The 19,596-nt window shown below is 55.5% G+C and overlaps 1 protein-coding gene across 1 annotated transcript; it reads right to left on the bottom strand.

Annotated features, from left to right (window-relative positions):
* Positions 1 to 15,284: 15,284 nt before the first annotated feature.
* On the bottom strand, positions 15,285 to 18,777 carry GADD45G (growth arrest and DNA damage inducible gamma). Its single transcript, XM_081150501.1, has 4 exons — positions 18,556 to 18,777; positions 18,299 to 18,400; positions 17,976 to 18,189; positions 15,285 to 17,897 (listed from the first exon to the last, which is right to left on the bottom strand). The coding sequence occupies exons 1-4, from the start codon at positions 18,606 to 18,608 to the stop codon at positions 17,787 to 17,789; spliced, it is 480 nt and encodes a 159-aa protein (XP_081006627.1). The 5' UTR covers positions 18,609 to 18,777; the 3' UTR covers positions 15,285 to 17,786.
* Between the last annotated feature and the right edge of the window lie 819 nt (positions 18,778 to 19,596).

Raw genomic sequence — 19,596 nt, 5'->3', positions numbered from 1 at the left:
CACTGCTGAGAAACGAAGGGCACCCCGCGCTGCCTGGCCGCCGACCAGCAGCCCAAGGGGGTAGAGGGTGCCTCCTGTGGGCAGCAGCTTCCCTCGCCCATGGGGGCCTCTGCCCTTTCCCCTCCCAGCGACCTGTGCACGGAGCACGTGCACCCCCCCATACTGAGCACACTGACCAGAGCCAGGCCCAGTCACTTTGGAGGGACACAGCCTGGCAGTGGCACGAGTCCTTTTGCCTGCTTTCCATGTGCTTTCTCACTCGGCCACCGGTGGAGAGATCCCGCTGGCCACCCCTGTGCTCCTGAGAGCCCTGGGCCTGCCAGAGTTGGAAGCGCAGGCAGGTGTGTGTCTTAAATGCCAAGAAGGGAGGCAGGCAGGGAAGCTGCAGCCTGTGTTTAGGGGGAGCCAGAACAATAAAGGTAAACTACCACTCAACACAGACATAAAAATAACCCTGGTACAGGAGGTGCAGCCAGCAGAGGGCTGTGCTCGGTGCCTAATCGCCACCCAGCCAGGGGCCAGGGCCCAGGCAGTGTAAGGACACGGGCTGGTCACTCCAAGTTGCCAAGGGAGCTGTGTCTGGCTCTGGCTTCAGTCAGGATCGGGTCATTTCTCTCCCACTTCTCTGACTCCTTGGTTCCTGCAGACATACGAGAAGTCCAGTTGCAATCACATCTCCTGGCAAGTGTAAACCAGGCCTGTAAACAATTCCCAGCGCAGCATTGGCAGGGCCACGGGGCCTTGCTCCAGGAATCGTCCTGACGCAAGTGACCCACCAGCAATGCCGTGGAGACCGGGCACTGCAAACTGGGCACCTCCATGGCCTCACCATCCCAGAATGGGAGAGCATACGACCTCTGAGGAAGTCTAATTTGGAGACAGTCCTTTACTCACCAAGGAGCATGGGGTGTGAGGCCTGGATCATGGCCCATCTGCACTGTCCAAAACACCCCCCCACCCCAGGGACACTGGGAGCGTCCAGGGTAAGGTGACACCACAGCCCATGCCATCCCATGCAGAGCCCGGTTGACTGCCTGGAGGCAGTGCCAAGCCGAGGGCGATGCTTCATGTCCCAGTGGCAGCACAGGGTTTGGAGGCCTGGTGGAGGCTTGCTTCCTGCTTCAACAACAAAATGGACAAATGTGCTCTTTCAGCTCCTCTCTGGCTTATGACAAGGTAGCTCTGCCAGCCTCTCGTACCCCCAGAGTTAAGGTTTGGGGAACCTTAACTCTGCCAGAAAGACATGGTAGGTCCCCTGGCTACCTGGAAACCCTCTCTCTTTTTTTCCCAGGAAAAAGAAATGCTACTGCCCGGCCGGGTGTGGCTCGGCAGCTGAGCATCGACCTAGGATCCAGGTGATCGGGGTTCGATTCCCGGACAGGGCACATGCCCAGGTTGTGGGCTCGATCAATGACTCTCTCATCATTGATGTTTCTACCCCTCTCTCCCCCTCTCCTTTCCTCTGTCTGAAATCAATAAAGATATATTTAAAAAAAAAAAAAGAAAGAAAAAGAAATGCTACTTCTCCATGTACCTAAAAAGTTTGTAAAAGTTGTTTCTTTCATTCAGGGGGCTGCAACTGACTGCGGCCGTTCCCCGCCAACCCTCTGGAGCACGGTTCTCTCCAGCGCCTTCTCTGCCTCTGCAGTCCTGCTGTGCTCCCTGAGAAAACCCCCACAGTGGCACATTCCCCTGACAGCAAATGATGAGACACAGACAGTCCAACAGAACATCTGTCCCCAAAACCCACACCCCCCAAAATCAGGGGGTCACAAATGGAAAGGTAGATAGGGGCGAGGCTTCTTGGGGGGTCAGCCTAACAGCCTCGTACACATGACTACCACGCGGTGGGGGACACCCTGGGGGGAAGTTGCAGGTACAGGTTCAAGGTGAAGTAGACAGTCAGCACCACTCACATCCCAGGAGAGGGACCCGGAGCCAGCTCTTACTGGGCATCGTGATGGAGGCCATGCTCAGTCAGTCCCTGCAGTGGCCCCACAAGGTCCTCTGAGTGGGCTTGATGGATGGAAGAGGAGCCGCAAAGAGGCTGGGCCTGGATCACTCAGTGGGGTTGGCCCTGGGTAAGGGCAGGGAGTGGGGCTGGCTTGCCAGAGACCTGTTTTCCAGAAGGTTCTACCTGGAGTGCCAGGTCCCTTCTCTGCAAGGGCAGATACCAGCCAGAGAGGTTTCTTCCTGCCCCTTGAACTCTGGAGCCAGCATCGCTTTGCACAGACACCTATTGACATTGGAGGTCTTGCCAAGGCCAGCGCTTGTCAGCCAGGTGCACAGAGGCACTGGCTCCGGAATCTGCTCCCTGGGCCCAGTCCCAGCCTGGAGACGCCTCAGAGCTCGAGTTCCCCGTCACTCACTGCTAACCTGTGCAGGACGGAGCAGAATGGGAGCCACCAACTGCAGCTCAGAACAGAACGTGCTGTGACCTGGCCGGCCATCGGTTGCCTTAGCCCGGGGTCCAGAAGGTGCAATGTTCCCATAAGATAATCATTTAGTAGAAACCAAGTGTTCCAGCCACTACTTTCCCTGTACTAGCCTGTTTATTTGAAGTAATTTGCAGATGTGAAAAAACAACAATAAACAAGTGTTAGGACAGAGAATGCCTGTAGGAAGAAGAGTTTATTTGATAACCACCCTACAGAAAAAGACAAAGGCCTTTTGGATCCTAGAGTTTTGAAACAGGATGGTCTTCTTGCATTAAAAAAAAGTATTGATTTTTTATTGATTTTTTTTTTTTAGAGAGAGAAGAAGGGAGAGGGAGAAACATTGATGTGAGAGTGAAGGATCAATCGGCTCCCTCTTGCACACCCCCTACTGGGAATCGAACCCCCAACCTTTCCATGCACAGGATGATACCCAACCAACTGAACCACACCAGCCAGGGCAGTTCCCCTGCATTTTTATGGGACAGCTGTCAGCCTCCCTGGGAAGGAACAAGGAACAGAAGCAAAGATAAAGGGCAGAAAGCGCCTGGGATTTTGTTCAGCATGTGGCAAAGTGGTGACAAGGTCAGAGGAAGACAAAGGGCAGGATCACACTTGGGCACCCCCAGGCTGTCCAAGAGTGCAGCCTGGGAGAATAAAAAATAGAAAAAAACACAGCCGGTTTATTTTCCAGGGCTCGCTATTTTAAAAACAAACCAGCAGGCATGTCGAAAAGGCTCTCACAAGATGTGGCCATGCCTTCCAGACTGGGTTATAGTCTATCTCAGGCAACTTCCCGAGAGGCTAAGGCAGGCCCTTCTCATCTCACCCATCTGCCGTCTGTGGTTGGTACAGTGAACCCTGCAGACCCGATGGAAAGCTGAGGGTCCAGCCAGACTGAGACTGGGCCTCACAACAGATGGTGGTGGGAATGTGTGTGCATGCACATGTGTACATGTGTATGCCATGTGTGTGTATGTTGGACAAAACTGCTAATAGAGCAGGTTATGGGACCCTAGGAAACTGGAATCCTATAACTGAGTAACTTCAAGATGCCTTTGACTCAACCTTTTGTTTGCAAGTGAAAAGGCCTCTGGCTCTGACCTGAGCCTAGAGGCTCTAAGTAACTTAGGCAAGGACTGCCAGCACCCAACTCCAAGTTCAGGTCCAGAGTCAGCAGTCACAGTGAACATCCCTGAGCCTGCAGGCACCGTGTGAGGCCAGAGTTCATTAAAATATGGACATGCATGCTCGGTGGTGCTGAGGGTCATAGCTGGGAAGTAGTCGCAGCCCTGGCTCCTCCCCCAGAGCCCTCTGACCTGGCCTGACACCGTCCAGGGGCCAGGGAGCAGCTCCTGCCTCACTGTGCAGCTGGGGCTCCTTCCTTTCCTGATGGCTCCTCCGCGAGTTTCAATCAGCCCTGGGGAGGACAGACCCTCTCCCGGCAGGCGCGGGGCTGTGGGCCGCTGTGTTTTGGATGACAGTGGACACTTCCATCTGAAAGACTCCAGAGTTAGCCCTGCCCTGCTGGTGCAGGGGCCCCGTGCGCCTCGGTGCGCCTAGTGCTCCGCAGACCAGCAGCTGCAGCCCTGCCGGGGCTTGTCAGAAACAGTTTCCAGTGCCCCAGACCTCGGAATCTACACTGACCCAGGGACCAGCAGGCACTTAGAGATGACAGTGGGCTACACCCCCAGGGGCAAGAATACACGCCAGTCAGAGCTGGAGGAACAGGAAGAGTGGCCCTGGAGTGCACCCACCTCACCCCCAGGGGCCCTGACTTCCTCCTCTGGAGCATGCTCCTCCCCAGCCCCCAGGGCAGCCCTCACACACCCCAGGTTTGCTCCCCTTTCCTTCTGCCTCCTTCCCAAACTCTGTCCTTGGCCACACTGGGTGGGTGTCCCATGTTTCCATGGATGGCACCTCAGCCACTGGGTGGTCTGATCCTTGGGGCTGCATGGTTTTTCCAGCTTAGGGTTTAGTGCCCAAAGTCCTTCCTGCCAATAAAGTGTAGTGCATAGGAGCAGCTACACAAAGCCCCTCGTCCTATTCTTTTGTAAAAAAAAAAAAAAAGGGAGAAATCCTCCCCTTGAAAACAAACCAGCCATGGGTACTCTGGCCAGCTCTCCCACAGGCCTGGAGGTGTAGGAGTGGTCCTAGGTGCTTTTTACTAATTTGTCCCACAAGAACCTTATACCATTTGATGGGGCAGGTATGACCTTCTGGGGGGTTTACCTTGACCAAGGTTCCAGAGCCAGTAAGCGGTGGGATTCCTCCCAGACTCAGAGGGAAGTTCCAGTCTCAAGTCTGACTCCAGAGGCTGACACAGGGTCTTGGTTCAAGTGATTCATGGGGTGCTCCGGAGAGAGGGGCATGAGGAGGCTGGAGAGGGTGGGGCAGCTCTGCCTGACTCCCCAGTAGCACGCAGAGTGGGTCCCTGATGGCAGTGGGGTGGCCCTCGGTGCCTCCCTTTGACTGCGGGCTTCAGCTGAGCTGCAGGGGCAGAGCCCTCGCTGGATGGGGGCTCCCTGTGAGGTCAGTTCTGTAGAGAAGGCTGGTGGGTGCACCTGCTGGTAGAGGAATCTTAGTGGCACCACTGGGGAGCACAGCCTAAGCGTGGGCCCCTCCTTGCGCCACATGCCAACTTGCGCTGCTCTGTTCCCTGTTTGGGGCACAGCCACGTGCCTTGATTTGGCCACAAGAGCGGAGGGGCAGGTCCCCTGGGCTTGAAGCCGGGTCCTCTGCCCATGAATGAGTCAGCCCTGTGCCTGCCGAGGTGAGTAGGAAAGGAGGCCACCCCAGAGCACGTGAGGAGCAGAAGGGAAAGGGAACAATCGCAACCTCCCCCCTCCCCCCGAAACTCCTGTTGGCCAAGTCCAGGGAGAAGCCCGCAGGGATTGGGCAGTGCCCTCCTCTGTCCCGGGCACATACAGGGCCACAGGGAGAGGCAGGGGTCACACGCTGAAGAATGTCGAGCCCAGGAGGTCCTCAAGACTAGATTCCAAATGTTAATGTGTTGATATTTTTATTACTCAAACCTAATTCACTGTATAACTTTATGCTGCTTTTCTCACTGAATACAGAAGAGCAGTGAGTGAGCAGAGGAGGCCCAGATCGGACCTGAAAGCCCATTCTCATGGCACTGGGCCTGCCCCAGCCTGCGGCCCACTCCCAGGGGAATGAGGGTCTCTTGGCACCATGGAGCGGCCTCCCATCAGTGAACCCTCAGCTTTAGTCCAACAGATGCTCAGACCTCCCAGATGTTTCCAAAAAGGATTCCTCTTTCAGAAATTTAAAACCACACGCTCAGGGAGGAACATCTGGAGGGAGTTGGGTGAAGGTTGGGGGCTCAGGAAAGTAGGGTCCCACAGGATTTGCTTCTGGGGAGCAGGGTCTGGCTGGGGAAGGCCGGATCTGGATCGCGAGACAATGGGATCACAGCTGTGAGGCAGGGGAGCAGGGGCCCAGTGACTGGGCAGGTGGCTGAGCCTGGTGCCCCACCTGGTATCATCAGGTGCCAGTAAAGGGTGTGTATGGACAAGGACATGCCCTCATGACAAGCTGCGGGACTAACCCACGCACTAGGCTGAGGAGGGATGCATCTGCTGTCAAATTATCTCAGCAATTTCAGTTCTGTGAAAGTCCTTTCTAGAAGCCTTTCCCAGCAGAAAGCAGCAGCCACACGTCCCCCCTTCCTGTAGCCATGTCTTGTGCTCTGGGGTCTTTCCCAGAGAGTGGATTATATAAGCTAAATACCCCTCCAAGGGACTCACCAGCTCAGACCTGACTCAGAGGCATGAGTTCCAGCTACTCTCCAAAGACAGCCCCCTGCGCCCCCTGCCAGGATTGCCTCCCACACTGAGTGCAGGCCTGGGACTCCAGGCAACCACCAGGTGCAGTGAGAATGGCTCCTGCCTGTTCTGGACGCTGCAGGGGAGGCGCACAGGGATGCGGAGCCGCTCAGGCATCTCAGCATCCGGGCACTGGCTCAATCCAGCCTCCCACCACACCCTCCAGGCGCCATCAGGGAACCTCTAGATGAGCAGCAGCACCAGGTGCAGCAAGAGGACTGCAGAGCCCAAGCCAGCCAGTCAGGAAGGAGGGAAACCCCCACTCGGCTTGCGATGCTTTGTTCTGCTGGGGATCTAAGACATGTGCCAAAGTCCCTCAAGTAGTCGAGGAATCCCTGGCCGGACATTCACTTCAATGCTTGCTGCCAGGTCTGCCCAGGCCCTAGGAGTCTCAACTCGCCAGGGCCCTCAGAAGCCAACTTGCCCCTCCAGGAGCACCCACATCTCGACTGACCCTTCTTGTCCGTCCTCAGCGACTGGCTGCCATTCCCCTCACCGTGAGGCCCATCTTACTTCTACATAGGATGCGCTGCAGTTTTCAGCTGCTGGCAACAGAGAGACTGGAGCCTCCCGTGTGCACCCCGTATCGGAGTTTCACGGCCTGAGCCCCTCCTTCTTCCACCCTTCTCGAAGGTGGTGCTTTGCACTGTTTGTCTTCCTACTGATCTTTAAAAAATGGTGTTGCTTCTTATAAAATGCAAGGTCTTCTAATTGTCCAGCATCTATATTCCATTACCAGATGGGCACCCGGCAAATATGCCGAGGGTGATGGTGATGATGGTAATGATGTCGATGGCAATGAAAACGATGAGGGGGAGAGAGGGAGAGAGAGAGACACGGTGTGAGGAGAGAGACGTTTCTGCAGTAGGACGGGCAGGCCCAGCCTTAAGGGCACTACTGGCTGCTGATGGCTGGAGAGGGAACACAGGGTCTAGCCCGGGCCTCTCCGAGCGCCAGGCCTTCGGGGGGTGAGGGAGTCAGAGGGTGGGACGGCCCCTTGCCCTGGGGTGAGCTGCTCGGGTGAAGGCTCCTTCCCCATCAGTACTAGCACGATTCTGGGCAGGGGCTTCGCGTGGGCAGACAAACTCCCGGTTGCCAAGGCTCCTGGTGTAGCAAAGGTGTGCGCTTCTCCCTGGCCCACATTTGCCCCCCACTTCTTCAGCCCCACCTGGTTGGATCACGCTTTCTCCTCGGTCTTCTCTGTGCTTTTGGTTGAGGGTGAGGGCCCAGAGGTGTCCAGGCCACATGAAGGTGGCACTGCTGGCCCTGGCCCTAACCTGCAGCGTGACTGCAAGCCTGGGCTCTGAGTCTACAGTGGGGCCCCCGGCCCTCGACCAAGCCAAGCTGAGCGTCTGATGACTGAGGGCCAACAGCCCCATTCCCTGGGCTTTATCTTGCCATTCCTCTGGCCCCCACAAAACCGGGACTTCGAGTGATTTGCGGAAACCCAAGGGCAGGGCATGAGCGCGCGGTGGCTTCAGTGAGCCTCCGAGCTCCGCCTGCCCCCACCGGCCTCCTTCCTGGAACTTTTAGCGTCAGAGTCCCCTGGGGCCAGGAGTTCCAGGAACGGCTCTGCGGCCGTGAGTCAGCCCAGGGAACCCTGGTCCTCCGAGAAGGAGGAGCCTTTCTCGTCTGCTTCTTGTCTTTCCGTCTGGCTTTTATTGCCGTCTTCATGCAGCTGCTTAGAATTCTACTTGCCGGTACTTTATCATAATAAGAAAACAGCAATTTAAAGTCATCCTCCTGAAATATTCCCACTCAGGGAAGATGGGATTAAATGAATGTCTCCTGAGCCACCTTCACAGAGGCAGGGACTGTGTGAAAAAGCTGATTCAATTCAACCACCTCACTCAAAACGAAGGGCTCACAGGCTACCCCCCAGAACAAACCCTGAGCACTGAAAATGGGTCCTGAACCCCAAGCCCCCTGAGTGATGAAGTAAAACTACATCAAGCCCGTGGTATGAGATAAAGAAATGGTCAGTGGTTGTAGGATCAGAGCCCACTTTGGGGGAAAAAAGAAAAAAGCTCCTATATCCTTTTAACAACGTTCCCCTAACTGACTTGGCTCTCTCCACAGCTTTCAGCCCGCACGACCTGCTTTCCTGCGTTTCACTGACCCGCTGTCCTCACGCCCAGAGGCTGGAGAAGGGCAGATGTGTTTCCTGCGGGGAACAGGAAGCCACAAGCAGCCACGAGAAAGGGGCTTGGCACTAGCGGGTCCCAAGCATCAGCGGCAGGTTGACCCCGTTCCAGTCACATTCTCCGGGACGGTCCTTCGGTCCTTCCCTCTGGAGAGTTCCGTGTCCTCTGGCACCACCTGCATATGCACACAGCTGGGCCTCAGTGGCCGGCTCCTGGGGAGAAGCCCAGGGCCAGTGCCTGTCACAGCTTCCAAAATGCTTGTAAGATCCCGAGTGATGAGGAGAGCAGCTCTCCAGGTTTTCATCACAAGCCCCTTCAGGCCATAACTGAGTGTATGCTAATGAGATGACTGAGTGTATGCTAATGAGATGACTGAGTGTATGCTAATGAGATGACTCTTTCGATGGTTAAAACTTCAGCCCCACCTCCGACCTCCAGGGAGGGGAGAGGGGATCTAGATGGAGCCGTCACCAATGGCCAGGTGCCTCACCTATCTCCGTTAAGCCCTGGAACCTCCAGGACACCTCTCCCCATATTTGGAGAGCTTCTGGCTGGTGAACACATCAAGGTGCCGGGAGGGCGACAGCCCAGGCGGAGCATGGAAACTCCGTACCTCGTACCTCGCCCTGGGCATCTCTTCCCTCAGGCTGTTCCTGAGTTGTTTCCTTTGTAATAAACTGGTAATCTACTAAGTAAACTGTTTTCCTGGGTCCTATAAGTTCGTCCAGCTAATTATCAAGCATGGGAGGGGTTGTGGGAACCCCCAGATTTGTAGTTGGCCATGCAAAAGAGGTCTGGGCACTGTATTTGTGAGACCAAGCCCTTAACCTGTGGTAGTCAGAATTGAATTGAATTGTTGGCCACCCAACAGGCATTGGAGGTTTGGAGAATTGGTGTGGAAAGCACCAGGTATGGGGTGTTGAGGGAACAACTCACTTTTTTTCCCCACAATTAACCAGAGAAAACTCTCTGCTTTTCATGGGCTCAAGTGACTAGGCCTGGCATCTTCTCACTTTCAGATCAACTGATTATTAACCTTAATTACTTAATGGGATTTAAATACCTTAATGGGATTAAATGCCTTAGTCTCATCAACATGGTCGTATCCTGGGCAAAGGTGGGATCCTGCCTCCCACAGGGAATGAGCACAGGCTGGGACAGGACTTGCCAGAGGAGACAGCCGCTTCTTGGGGGCAACTAGGATGAGGATGACACATGCTGGTTTTGTCTGCCAGCTGGATTTCCCGGTGAGGAGCCCAATGATCGCGCAGGTGCGGATCCAGCCATCGCCCTGTGGGGAGGGAGGCACCTGTCCTGGACCAACAAGGGGAAGGTGGCTCGGGGGCTTTGGTGGGCCTCCTGACATTACTTATAGGACTCTTACCAACATAAAGCTGTTCATCTCAGAGAGGATTTTGTGAGGTCCTCGAGCTCCCCTACAGTACATGACTCTCCCTGTTATCTCCCCTGATTTGCAGCCTGAATCAGTTCCCATCCAAGGGTTCATTTCTTCATATCCGTCCAAACACCACTCCCTTCTGCTTAGAAGACAGCTCTGCTGGAGGAGCCTGCCCCCCCAAGAGGCAGAGAAATAACTAGGCTCTGGTTCCACCCCAAGTCCCCAAAAACTTGTGCCACTCATTTCTGGTCAGGCTCTATTCCCTGCAATGATGCGTCTCCTGAGATGCTATACTGCATGTTCTCCTGTGAGCAAGAGCCAGGGAGGACTCTGGGCCCTGGGCTCCCAGAATCACTGTTCCATTCCAGAGCTGATAGCTGTGACCTGGTGAGCAATCGCCCATCTGCTTCCACTTTGCACCACTGGTCTGATACCTCTCTGAAGGTGAGACAGGCCGGTAAGCCTGGACAAGCAGAATAGGGAAACTGAGACAGGTAGTTAAACACCAACCAGTTTACAGCCATCTAGCAATCGATAACTCCTATCTTCCCTAACCAGGGACACTGCAGAGTAGTCCCCACACACAGGGTAAATAGTTTAAATCTCCCCACTCAGGGAAGTAGACAGCAGAAACCCAATTAGGGCCGTTTGCCAACCACACCCAAGGAAAAAGGAAGTTAAAAGAATTAATCTCATTTTGGTTCATCAGCACAAAACTGATGAATAGTCTACTGATCCTCCCCGAGGACTTCCCTTAAACTCCCAGCCTTTAAAAAACCCTCAATCATCAAACTAAAGAGTTTCTGCACAGCAAAAGAAACCAGCCACAAAACAAAGAGGCAGCTGACTGAGTGGAACAAGAGATGATATTTGCAAACAATACCTCCATCAAAGGTTTACTATCCAAAATACTACCTAAAGAACTCATAAAACTCAACACCAAACAAACCAACAATCCAATTAAGAAATGGGCAGAGCCTGGCCGGCCTGGCTCAGCGGTTGAGCATCCACCTAGGGTCCAGGAGATGGCTGTTGATTCCCGGTCAGGACACATGCCAGGGTCTCGGGCTCGATTCCCAGCAGGGGGCATGCAGGAGGCAGCCAATCAATGACTCATCATTGATGTTTCTCCCTTCCTCTCTCTGAAATCAATAAAGACATATTTAAAAAAAAAAAAAAATGGGCAGAGGACCTGAACAGACACCTCTCCCAAGAAGACATACAAACGGCCAACAGAGACATGAAAAGATGCTCAACCTCACTAGCTATTAGGGAAACGCAAGTCAAAACGACCTGAGACCCCACCTTCACTGCTGGAGAGGCCACTGCCAACAGGACAGGTGGTAAGCGCGGGAGAGGCCGTGCCGAGAGGGAGCCCACTCACTGCGGGGGGCGTGGAGACTGGCGCAGCCCCGTGGGGAGCAGTCTGGCCGGTCCTCAAAAAATTAAGAAAAGAGCGTGGCCCAGCAGCCCCTCTTCTGGTTACAGACCTGAAAAACTCGAAAACGGGGCCCTGGTGGGTGTTGCTCAGTGGTGAGAGCGCTGACGGGCCTCGGGTTCGAATCCCAGTCAAGGGCACGTACCTGGGTTTCAGGTTCCCTCCCCACCCCTGGTGGAGCACACGTGGGGGGCAACCAGTTGATGTGTCTCCCTCACATTGATGTTTCTCTCTCTCCCCCCCTTCTACTCTCTCTGAAAAAGCACTGGGAAAAATATCCTCCGGTGAGGATTAAAAAAAACTGAAAAACATGTGTTGGCGAAGATATATTCACCCCTATGTTCATTGCAGCATTATTCACGGTGGCCAAGACGTGGGAACAGCCCAAGTGTCCTGAGATGGAGGACTGGACAAAGAAGGTGTGGGACATGCACACAGTGGGTGCTACGCAGCCTTAAGAAAGGGTGGAACACTGCCATTTGCCACAACATGGGTGGACCTTGAAAAGGTGCTAAGTTAGCAAGTCAGTTAGAAAAAGCTACGAACTATATGATTTCACTCATGTGTGGGATATAAAACTGGAACTCGAGGACACAAACGGCAGTGTGGTGGTTGCCAGAGGGAAGCGGGTGGAGGGGGCCTAATACACAGTGATGGAAGATGGTTTGATTTTAGATGGTGGGCACACAATTCTATATACAGATCTTGTATCATAGAAACGTACTTGAAACCTATATGATGCTATTAACCAATGTTATCCCAATAAATTTAATAAAGAATTTAAAAAACTCAAAAGGAAGATCCCAGAGCATACTCTCCCTCCCAGGAGCATGCCCGAGCCCTTCCCTCCCCTCTCCTCATGCATCTGATAAGGGACCCCACGAGACTTGTAACCAGGGGAGCAGTGGCACCTCATCCCAGGCTAACCCCTGACTCTGTCCCAAAGGCCCCCTTTTCTCTGACTTCTTAGTGAGCCAAAGCAGCCCAGCCCAGGCTCATTTCCCCGCCTAGTCTCTCCTGTTGCTGCTTCTATCCTGGCCCTTCCTTGTTTCACTGTCCCCAGCTTCAGTAAATGCCCTCTAAACATCACCTGGACTTGTGTTATGAAATCTTTCCCTCAAGAAGTCACCAATCCACACACTACCAGCCGACCCCAGGCAGACCTGCTCAGGTCCAGGTCCCCTGTCCAGTAACAAGGGGAGTGGCAGGCAGTCCCCCACCTCCTGCCTGAAGTGAGCCCTGCAGCCCTGGGCACCCAGTTCCCCTCCTATCATGAGCAGGCTGTCAGGTGCCAGCCTCTGCCATGCACGCTCAGGGACAGGCAAAGCAGGAGATGGATGATGAAGCCGAAACGTGAGGGACGGCCTCCTGTGTCCGGCAAGACTCAGCATCCTTCCCACTCTCTCCAGGGCCTCCTTCTACCAGGAGCTCTCCCGCTGCCAGGCACCAAACCAGGCCTGCTTACCCCCGTGGGAGGGCCCAAGGCACTCAGGGCCCAGGCGGGAGTGGCAGGTGGACTGGACAGAGAAAGGACAAAGGTCAGAGAGGCCGGATGGGGCCCTGAGAGTGACATGAAGACAGGGTGCCATGTCCGGGAGACCTACCTTGTGGAGCCCACATTTGCCCAGGGTGGAGACATGCCAGCCCCTTCCCTGGGATGTGTCACTGCCTGGTCATGACAGCCCTACCCTGTGTGACAAGCCCACTTTAGAGGTGAGGATCCTGACTCCTAGAGGGACATAGCGTCACTCTTTTACTGGCTCTAGGCAGGCCCCAGAGCAGGGGTGGAGTCAGTCAGGAGTGTGTGAGGGCTTAGCCTCCAAGAGGTCAAGGCCTGCGTGGACGGGGAGGGGCGATAGGGTGGCATGGGCTTGGGTCACCAGGGAAGGAAAGCATGAGGAGAGCCTGGAAGGGAGAGCCGCCATACCCCAGGGAGTACAAGGCTATATCCCCAGGGCCTGCGCAGGGATGGAGCTCAATAATTTGGGGTGGAGGGAAGGGAAAGGGAGGGAAACAGGAATAAGGGGAGGGGGAAGGAAGAGGAGAGGGAGCGAGGCCAGGAGAAGTGGAAGGGGAACCACCCAGGGAGGAAGGGAAGCATGATTGGTACAAAGAGGAAAGTCTCAAAGTTTTGGGAAGGAAAGAGGTAATCACAGCCTGAGAAGGGCTGGCCTGGAGAGGAACCAGAATAAAGGAAATAGATGGGAGAGGGAGTGAGGGAGAGAGGCAGAGGGTAGTTAGAATGCCATGTGACCTGCAGGGCGAATGAGACATATTTGTTAGGTGGCCTGTGGGGTTCCCATAAAATTAACTATCCTGCCCTGCTGGCGTGGCTCAGTGGTTGAGCATCGACCTAGGATCCAGGAGATCGCGGTTTGATTCCCGATGTGGGCACATGCCCAGGCTGCAGGTTCGATACCCAGTGGGGGGCATGTAGGAGGCAGCCAATCAATGAATGACTCTCTCATCATTGATGTTTCTATCTCTCTCTCCCTCTCCCTTCCTCTCTCTGAAATCAATAAAGACATTTTTTTAAAAATTAACTCTCTATGTGGGGAAGTGATGCTGCTGTGTTCCCATCTCACTGTGTCTTCCTGGTTAAGTTTTCTGGGCTGTGAGTGGGTGACCCCGAGGACGCAGGCCCCAGCCTCAACACAGAGCTGTCACACCACCATGGTCTCCCTCTGCCGGAGTCCGGGCCACAGGATCTCATCAGCAGTCCCTGCCTAGGAAAATGTCTGGAACAGTAAATGTCCGCTGAATGAATGAAAGGAGCAATGAGGAAACGAATGAATGAACCAACCAACAATTGAACTAACATCCAGTCTCTCTCACCCTCAACCCCAGGGCCAGGGCTGTGCCTTCCTCCCCAGGCCCAGCTCACTCAGGCTCTGAAGATCTTTGCTGCCTGTTGGGCTGGACTCAGGCAGCGCTGGAGGTATTTCTAGAAGCTTCCAGCAGCCACTTGCTCCAGAATCCCGACTCAGCCAGCAGCCCTCACCCCCCACCGATGGCAGTTGGCCACAGCGTCCTCCATGCCCGGAAGAGAGGGCTCAGGTGATCTTTACATGTATACCTTATCTGCCAAAGAAGTAAATTGTCTGGCAATATTTTTCTAGAAGTTAAAGAAAGGAAGCTTGATCTATTCTTAAAACAGGCTGCTTACAAGGGCCCAGTGGAGCTTTGCCCCAGCACAGGCATCAGAGGCGTGGCACGGCCTTGGCACCCAGTGGTCCCCAGCCTCCGCCCGACAGCTCCACCCTCCCTGGGGACCTGTCTCACTGCCCCCAGTTAAGTAATAAAGTCTCTCCTCGGTGGCTAAGGAAGGGCCATTCCCTTTGACTTCTGCAGGGGACACCCCCAGTGAGGAATGCAGGGCTGATAGCTTCGATAACCAAGCAAAGTTCAAGAATTTTGAAAAAATCAAAATTGATTATCTGCTCAGTGAGCCGACCCATAGCCTTGCTTTGTTTGCCAATATTCTTGTTTTCCTCCTGAAAAACTTTTTTTTTTCACTTTTCTAAGTGGCTCTTGGTAACAATGCCATTGTGGTACTGAGGCCGATGGTTTACTAAAATACGCACGACACAGCAGTGGCCTCTGAAAATAAAACAAGTGTCAGCAGTCACTGTCCTGCTGTCTTACCAGGGAGAGAATGGAGGCTCTGCTCCGTGTGCACAGGTCACCTTGAAATGAACATGAGCCTCACCCGCTCTCGTTGCTCTGGGGCAGGCAGGGGTTTGCTTTAGGCCTGCGAATAGCTGGCAACCGTCTCGCTTGGCCAGCCCACAGGTGGGGAAAACGCATGCTTCAGGGAGCCTGCGGCCCCCGAGCTACAGCCGGGAAAGACCCGCCTCCGAGGTCACTGAGTAACAAGGGGGCAAGCAATAGAATGTTAAGAAACGTTAAGAAACAGAAGCAGGAGGTGACAAAATGCAGGGTCTGAGGAGCTGTTTGGAGGAGCGCTGCACGTGGTGTGTGCACCTCAGAGGGAAGAAAGGTGAGAGGGGGACACCACATGCGGTGATGGCCTGCAGAGGCGCCTTTAATCTTTCCTTTCACTTTTTTGTTTTACAAGATAGAAAATGCAAAATGAATGAATGAATACAAACAAGTGAATGTCTACAATAACACATCGAACTTTGATACACTTACAGAACTATCTTACGAAAGCAGCCTTCCTTCCAAGTCTGCAGGCTGGCACCTGAGTGTGTGGCAGCAGGGCAAGTGTTGGGCCCTGGAACCAGACAGCCTGGTGCCAAACCCACCCATCCACTTCGTGTTCTGTGATCTTCAGCAAATGTCTGCAGTAACTTTTAAATATCTCGTCATTAATGTTTATTTAGTGTTTTCTAGATGCAGAGGACTGTACCCAACAGTCCCCATGCTCGCCTCAACACACACGTGTTAGCTATGTACCATCACCACTTAGGGTTGTCAAAGTATGACTGCAACAATGTATTTATAAGCACTGTGCATTTTAGTACCCATCCTCTGAGGTATTTCATTTTAATAGCATTAGATGCCTGTTCATCCAAAAAAATTTAAGCATGAACTTTGGGGCTGGCACTGTGTCCCAGCATACATTTCCCCCCCTGCAAATTCTCCTAGCCCCTGGGGCCCCATCAGGTGCCCTTGCTGTAAATTCTAATCTGCGAGGCCAAGTTTCTTAAGGGCTGCCAACTGAATTTTCTACAAGGCTCACTTGGCCAGCAGGAGGGTCTGCCCAGCTGCTCCGGGCAATGTTCTGCTAAATATATTCATTGAAGGGTCGACTTTAAGAAATCACGCCCCACAGGTGTTTACTATGGCTTGCTGTGGCAAACAGCCCCCGAAAGGTTCTGCCTCAGCAAGGCAAACTCAGGGTTTTAAGCAGCAAATAGGTAAACTATTAATGAAACTTGGGCACAAACACAGCTGAATTATTTCACTGGGCTTCTATCTTAAGGAGAAATGTTTTTTGAGCTGATAAATGTGAGACATGACGCTTTCACTCTGGGAATAATCAGTCATACAGTCCTGTCATACTGAGAATGCGTCCATGGTTTGGAGAAAATTTTAAAAGTGGCACCTAGTAAGGCAAACAGCCACCTGGAACTGCTGCTAAACCAGAATTTCCTTTTTAAAAAACAGCACACAGCCCCTGCCCAGAACTCGGTGGACGCCAGAGCCTGTAGCATGCCGGCCCCATGTGTATTTCCCCTGCTGAAGCCGCTGAAGCCAGGCAGGGGTGAAATCAGCTCATACTGGTTTGATCAAAAAGATTCACTCAGGACATTCTCCCCTAGGTCCTTCTTAAAGTAAGCCTTTGCTGAAAAGATTTAAATGATCTTCCGAAAGTCCCTTAACTGGAACTGTGAACTGCAGCAGTCCTCCTGCGATGTGGGCAGAGAACACTCGGAATAGCAGGCAGCAGATGAAACTTGGGCACACCTATTTGTATAGACGATGCCTTCCCATTTTTGCTCAGATCTTTTTTCTGTCACAGCCATGACAAAACGGTGACTCATGCTTAAATGCAGCCATTGTGTCATAATACCTTGGTGACACTGCTGTGCCATTCCTTTAAGAGGAAAAGGTTCCTGAGAGCGGTCTGCAGCCAACCTCAGGGACCACAAAGGGTAACGTCTGCACAGGCCCCGCTCATTGTGCAGCAAGGCCGCCTGCCTCCTGCAAGCTGTTCCGATAAGCAGCTGTCGGCGGGGAGGGGGCAGAGGGGGAGGGGAGGGGGCGAGGCGCTGTTATCAGCTCGGATGGCCAGCCTTCAGCTGCTGCACTTACGTCTTATCTCAAGCATGCTCCCATCTTGCAAATTAAAAAATCTTCCTAAAAGGAGAAAAATAGGAGCAGGGCTCAAGTCCTGCCCTAACTCCCGGCAGCATCCCCTCCCCCACGCCAGCTCCCTGGGAGCTTGTAATTCAGCCCAGGCAGGAGGAGGGAACAGGTGCCACCCAGCTCCAGGAGTTTCAGCAATCATCTGCGAGCCTGCTGACCCTCTCCCTCTCAGGAAGGGCCCCCTCCCCTCAATAAAGAGAGTAAGTTTGTTTCAGTACGTTTATTGCAAAATTCAAAGCTGCAGCAGCATAATCCTTTAGAAAACGAAGCATCGCCTGGATCCGTCCTGAAAACAGTAGTGCAGACTGCTAGGTCCGTCAGGGCTCCAGGACCCGTGCAAGTCCAGGCCGCCGGCCTGCCTTCCCTGCTTCCTGCCGGCCGGCTGCTGAGTCACGCCTGCCGGCCGGTCCGTCCGTCCGTCCTTCCCAGCACCGCGTCCAACGTCCCGCCCAGCGATCCCGCGAGCGGCCGCTCCCACACTCGTAGAGTCCTGGGCGCCGCGCCGGGCCTGCCGCCGGGCCCCTCCTCCGAGGGATCCGCGCCTCCTTGAGGTTCTCCACGCGCGCCCCGCTTGCCAGTCTCCACGCCGAACTCCAGCGCCCTCCGAGGGCGCGTCCACTGAGCCAGCCCCGCGCTAGGCGCCCCGGGGCGTCTCCGCAACGATCAGACCACGGACGCCGCCGGCTGTCACTCGGGGAGGGTGATGCTGGGAACCCAGTCGTTGACGCTGCGGCTCTCTTCGCAGAACAGGCTGAGCTTTTCCAAGGCGGGATCCTTCCAGGCGTCCTCATTGGGGTTCTGCGGGGAGAGCGCAGGGGTCAGCGGGCGGGCGGGCGCCGCCGGGCGGGGGGGCGAGGGCCCGGGGCGCACACTCACCGAAATGAGGATGCAGTGGAGGTCGCCCGGCGCGCCCGCCTCGTCGCCCGCGCCCACGATGGCCGCCAGCCGCTGCACGTCGCCCACGCGCACGATGTCGATGTCGTTCTCGCAGCAGAACGCCTGGATCAGCGTGAAGTGGATCTGCAGCGCGATGTCGCCCTCGTCCTCCGCGTCGGCGGCCAGCACGCAGAAGGTCACGTTATCGGGGTCCCTGCGCGGGCAAGGAGGGAGTGTGATGCCGGGCAGGGGCGCGGGCGCCCGCCGCCTCCCGGTCTCCCGCGCCGCCCGCCCGTGGCTCGCGCGGCCGCGGCGGTACTCACACGTTCAGGACTTTGGCGGACTCGTAGACGCCGGCGGTGAGGCAGCCCTGGCGCTGCGCCGACAGCAGCAGCTCGTGCAGCGCCTTCCCGGCGCCCTGCATCCTGCGAAAAGCCAGCGCCGTGAGCGAGGGCCCGGCGAGACGCGACGGGTCCCCACCACGGGCACGCAGCCCCTGCGCCCCAGCCCGGAGACGCACCCCCGCCCGGCTCCCCGGGACACGGGCTCCCGCCCGCCCAGCCGTCCGGCGCCCACCCACCTGGCTGTGCTTTCAGGAACCGCGTCCTGGCCGCGGACTTCCTCCAGAGTCATGGTGCGGTCGGCGAGCAGCTAGAAATCCACGGGAGCCGGCGGAGCGCGGCCGGGACACGGCGAGTCGGAGCCCGTCGGCGCGCCCACCGCCAGCGAGTGCGCCCCGGCGCCGGCGCGCGCTTATATAGGCCGCGCCGGGCGCCGCCAGCTGGCGCCGAGCTGCCAGCCCATTGGCCGGCGCGCGCTTTCTGATGCAAATGAGGGGGCGGCCGGCGGCTCGTGCCAGGAGGCCACGTGGGGAGGGCCGCGGGGGATGACAAAGCCTCGGCCCGCCGCTTTTGTCGGGGTGTTACTAGGCAGACTGCGAGCCTGCAGATTTAATCTCGCTGCTTTCTTTAAAGTCCTTAAAAGGAAAAGTTACGTTTTTAAAAACCGTATTTGTGAATAGGACTCTGCAGCTTTTGAAATGCACCTTTGGAGAATCTAAAGGATTTTATTTTGCGTTTATTTTTGTTGCTACCTTTCTATTTTGGTCTTAACTTTTAATTTGGAGTTTATGAGGCTGTTTCTTTGAAACCGAAACTTAGAGTAAAAATCCGCAAAGCTGGCTTCAAGCTCGCAAAGGTCAGGTCGCCCTCCTGGCACTGGAGCCCCGGCGCGCGCCGGCGGAGCCCCAGCGCCCGCTCCGAGTCCCGGCCCGACGCGCTGCGGGGACCGCGCCGCGCTCGCAGCGCCGGGCGGAGGGCTGCGGCCGCGGGCGCGAGCGGAGGGGCCGGCGCGCGCCGCTCATTTGCATGTCTATAGAAGGCGCACAATGACCCAGGTCTGGCGCGTGGTGGCTGCAGGAGGGACAATCGAAGCTTTCTCTTCATAGCGACACTGTCCACCTGCCGCCGGGTGGAGTGGGGTGGGCAGGGCGCCGCCGCGCGTGAGGGTCACCGAGCTGCCCCGCGCGTGGGGGTCTGGGCAGCGTGCGGCTCCCGCGCCCGTGGGCGCGCGCCTCCGTGCACCCCAGCGGGCCTGCCTGTAATTCCGCCCACCCGGTCCC

Source organism: Miniopterus schreibersii (genome assembly GCF_964146895.1).
Source record: "Miniopterus schreibersii genome assembly, chromosome: 11".
Classification (NCBI taxonomy): Eukaryota; Metazoa; Chordata; class Mammalia; order Chiroptera; family Miniopteridae; genus Miniopterus; species Miniopterus schreibersii.
This window is presented reverse-complemented; position numbering and strand designations above follow the sequence as displayed.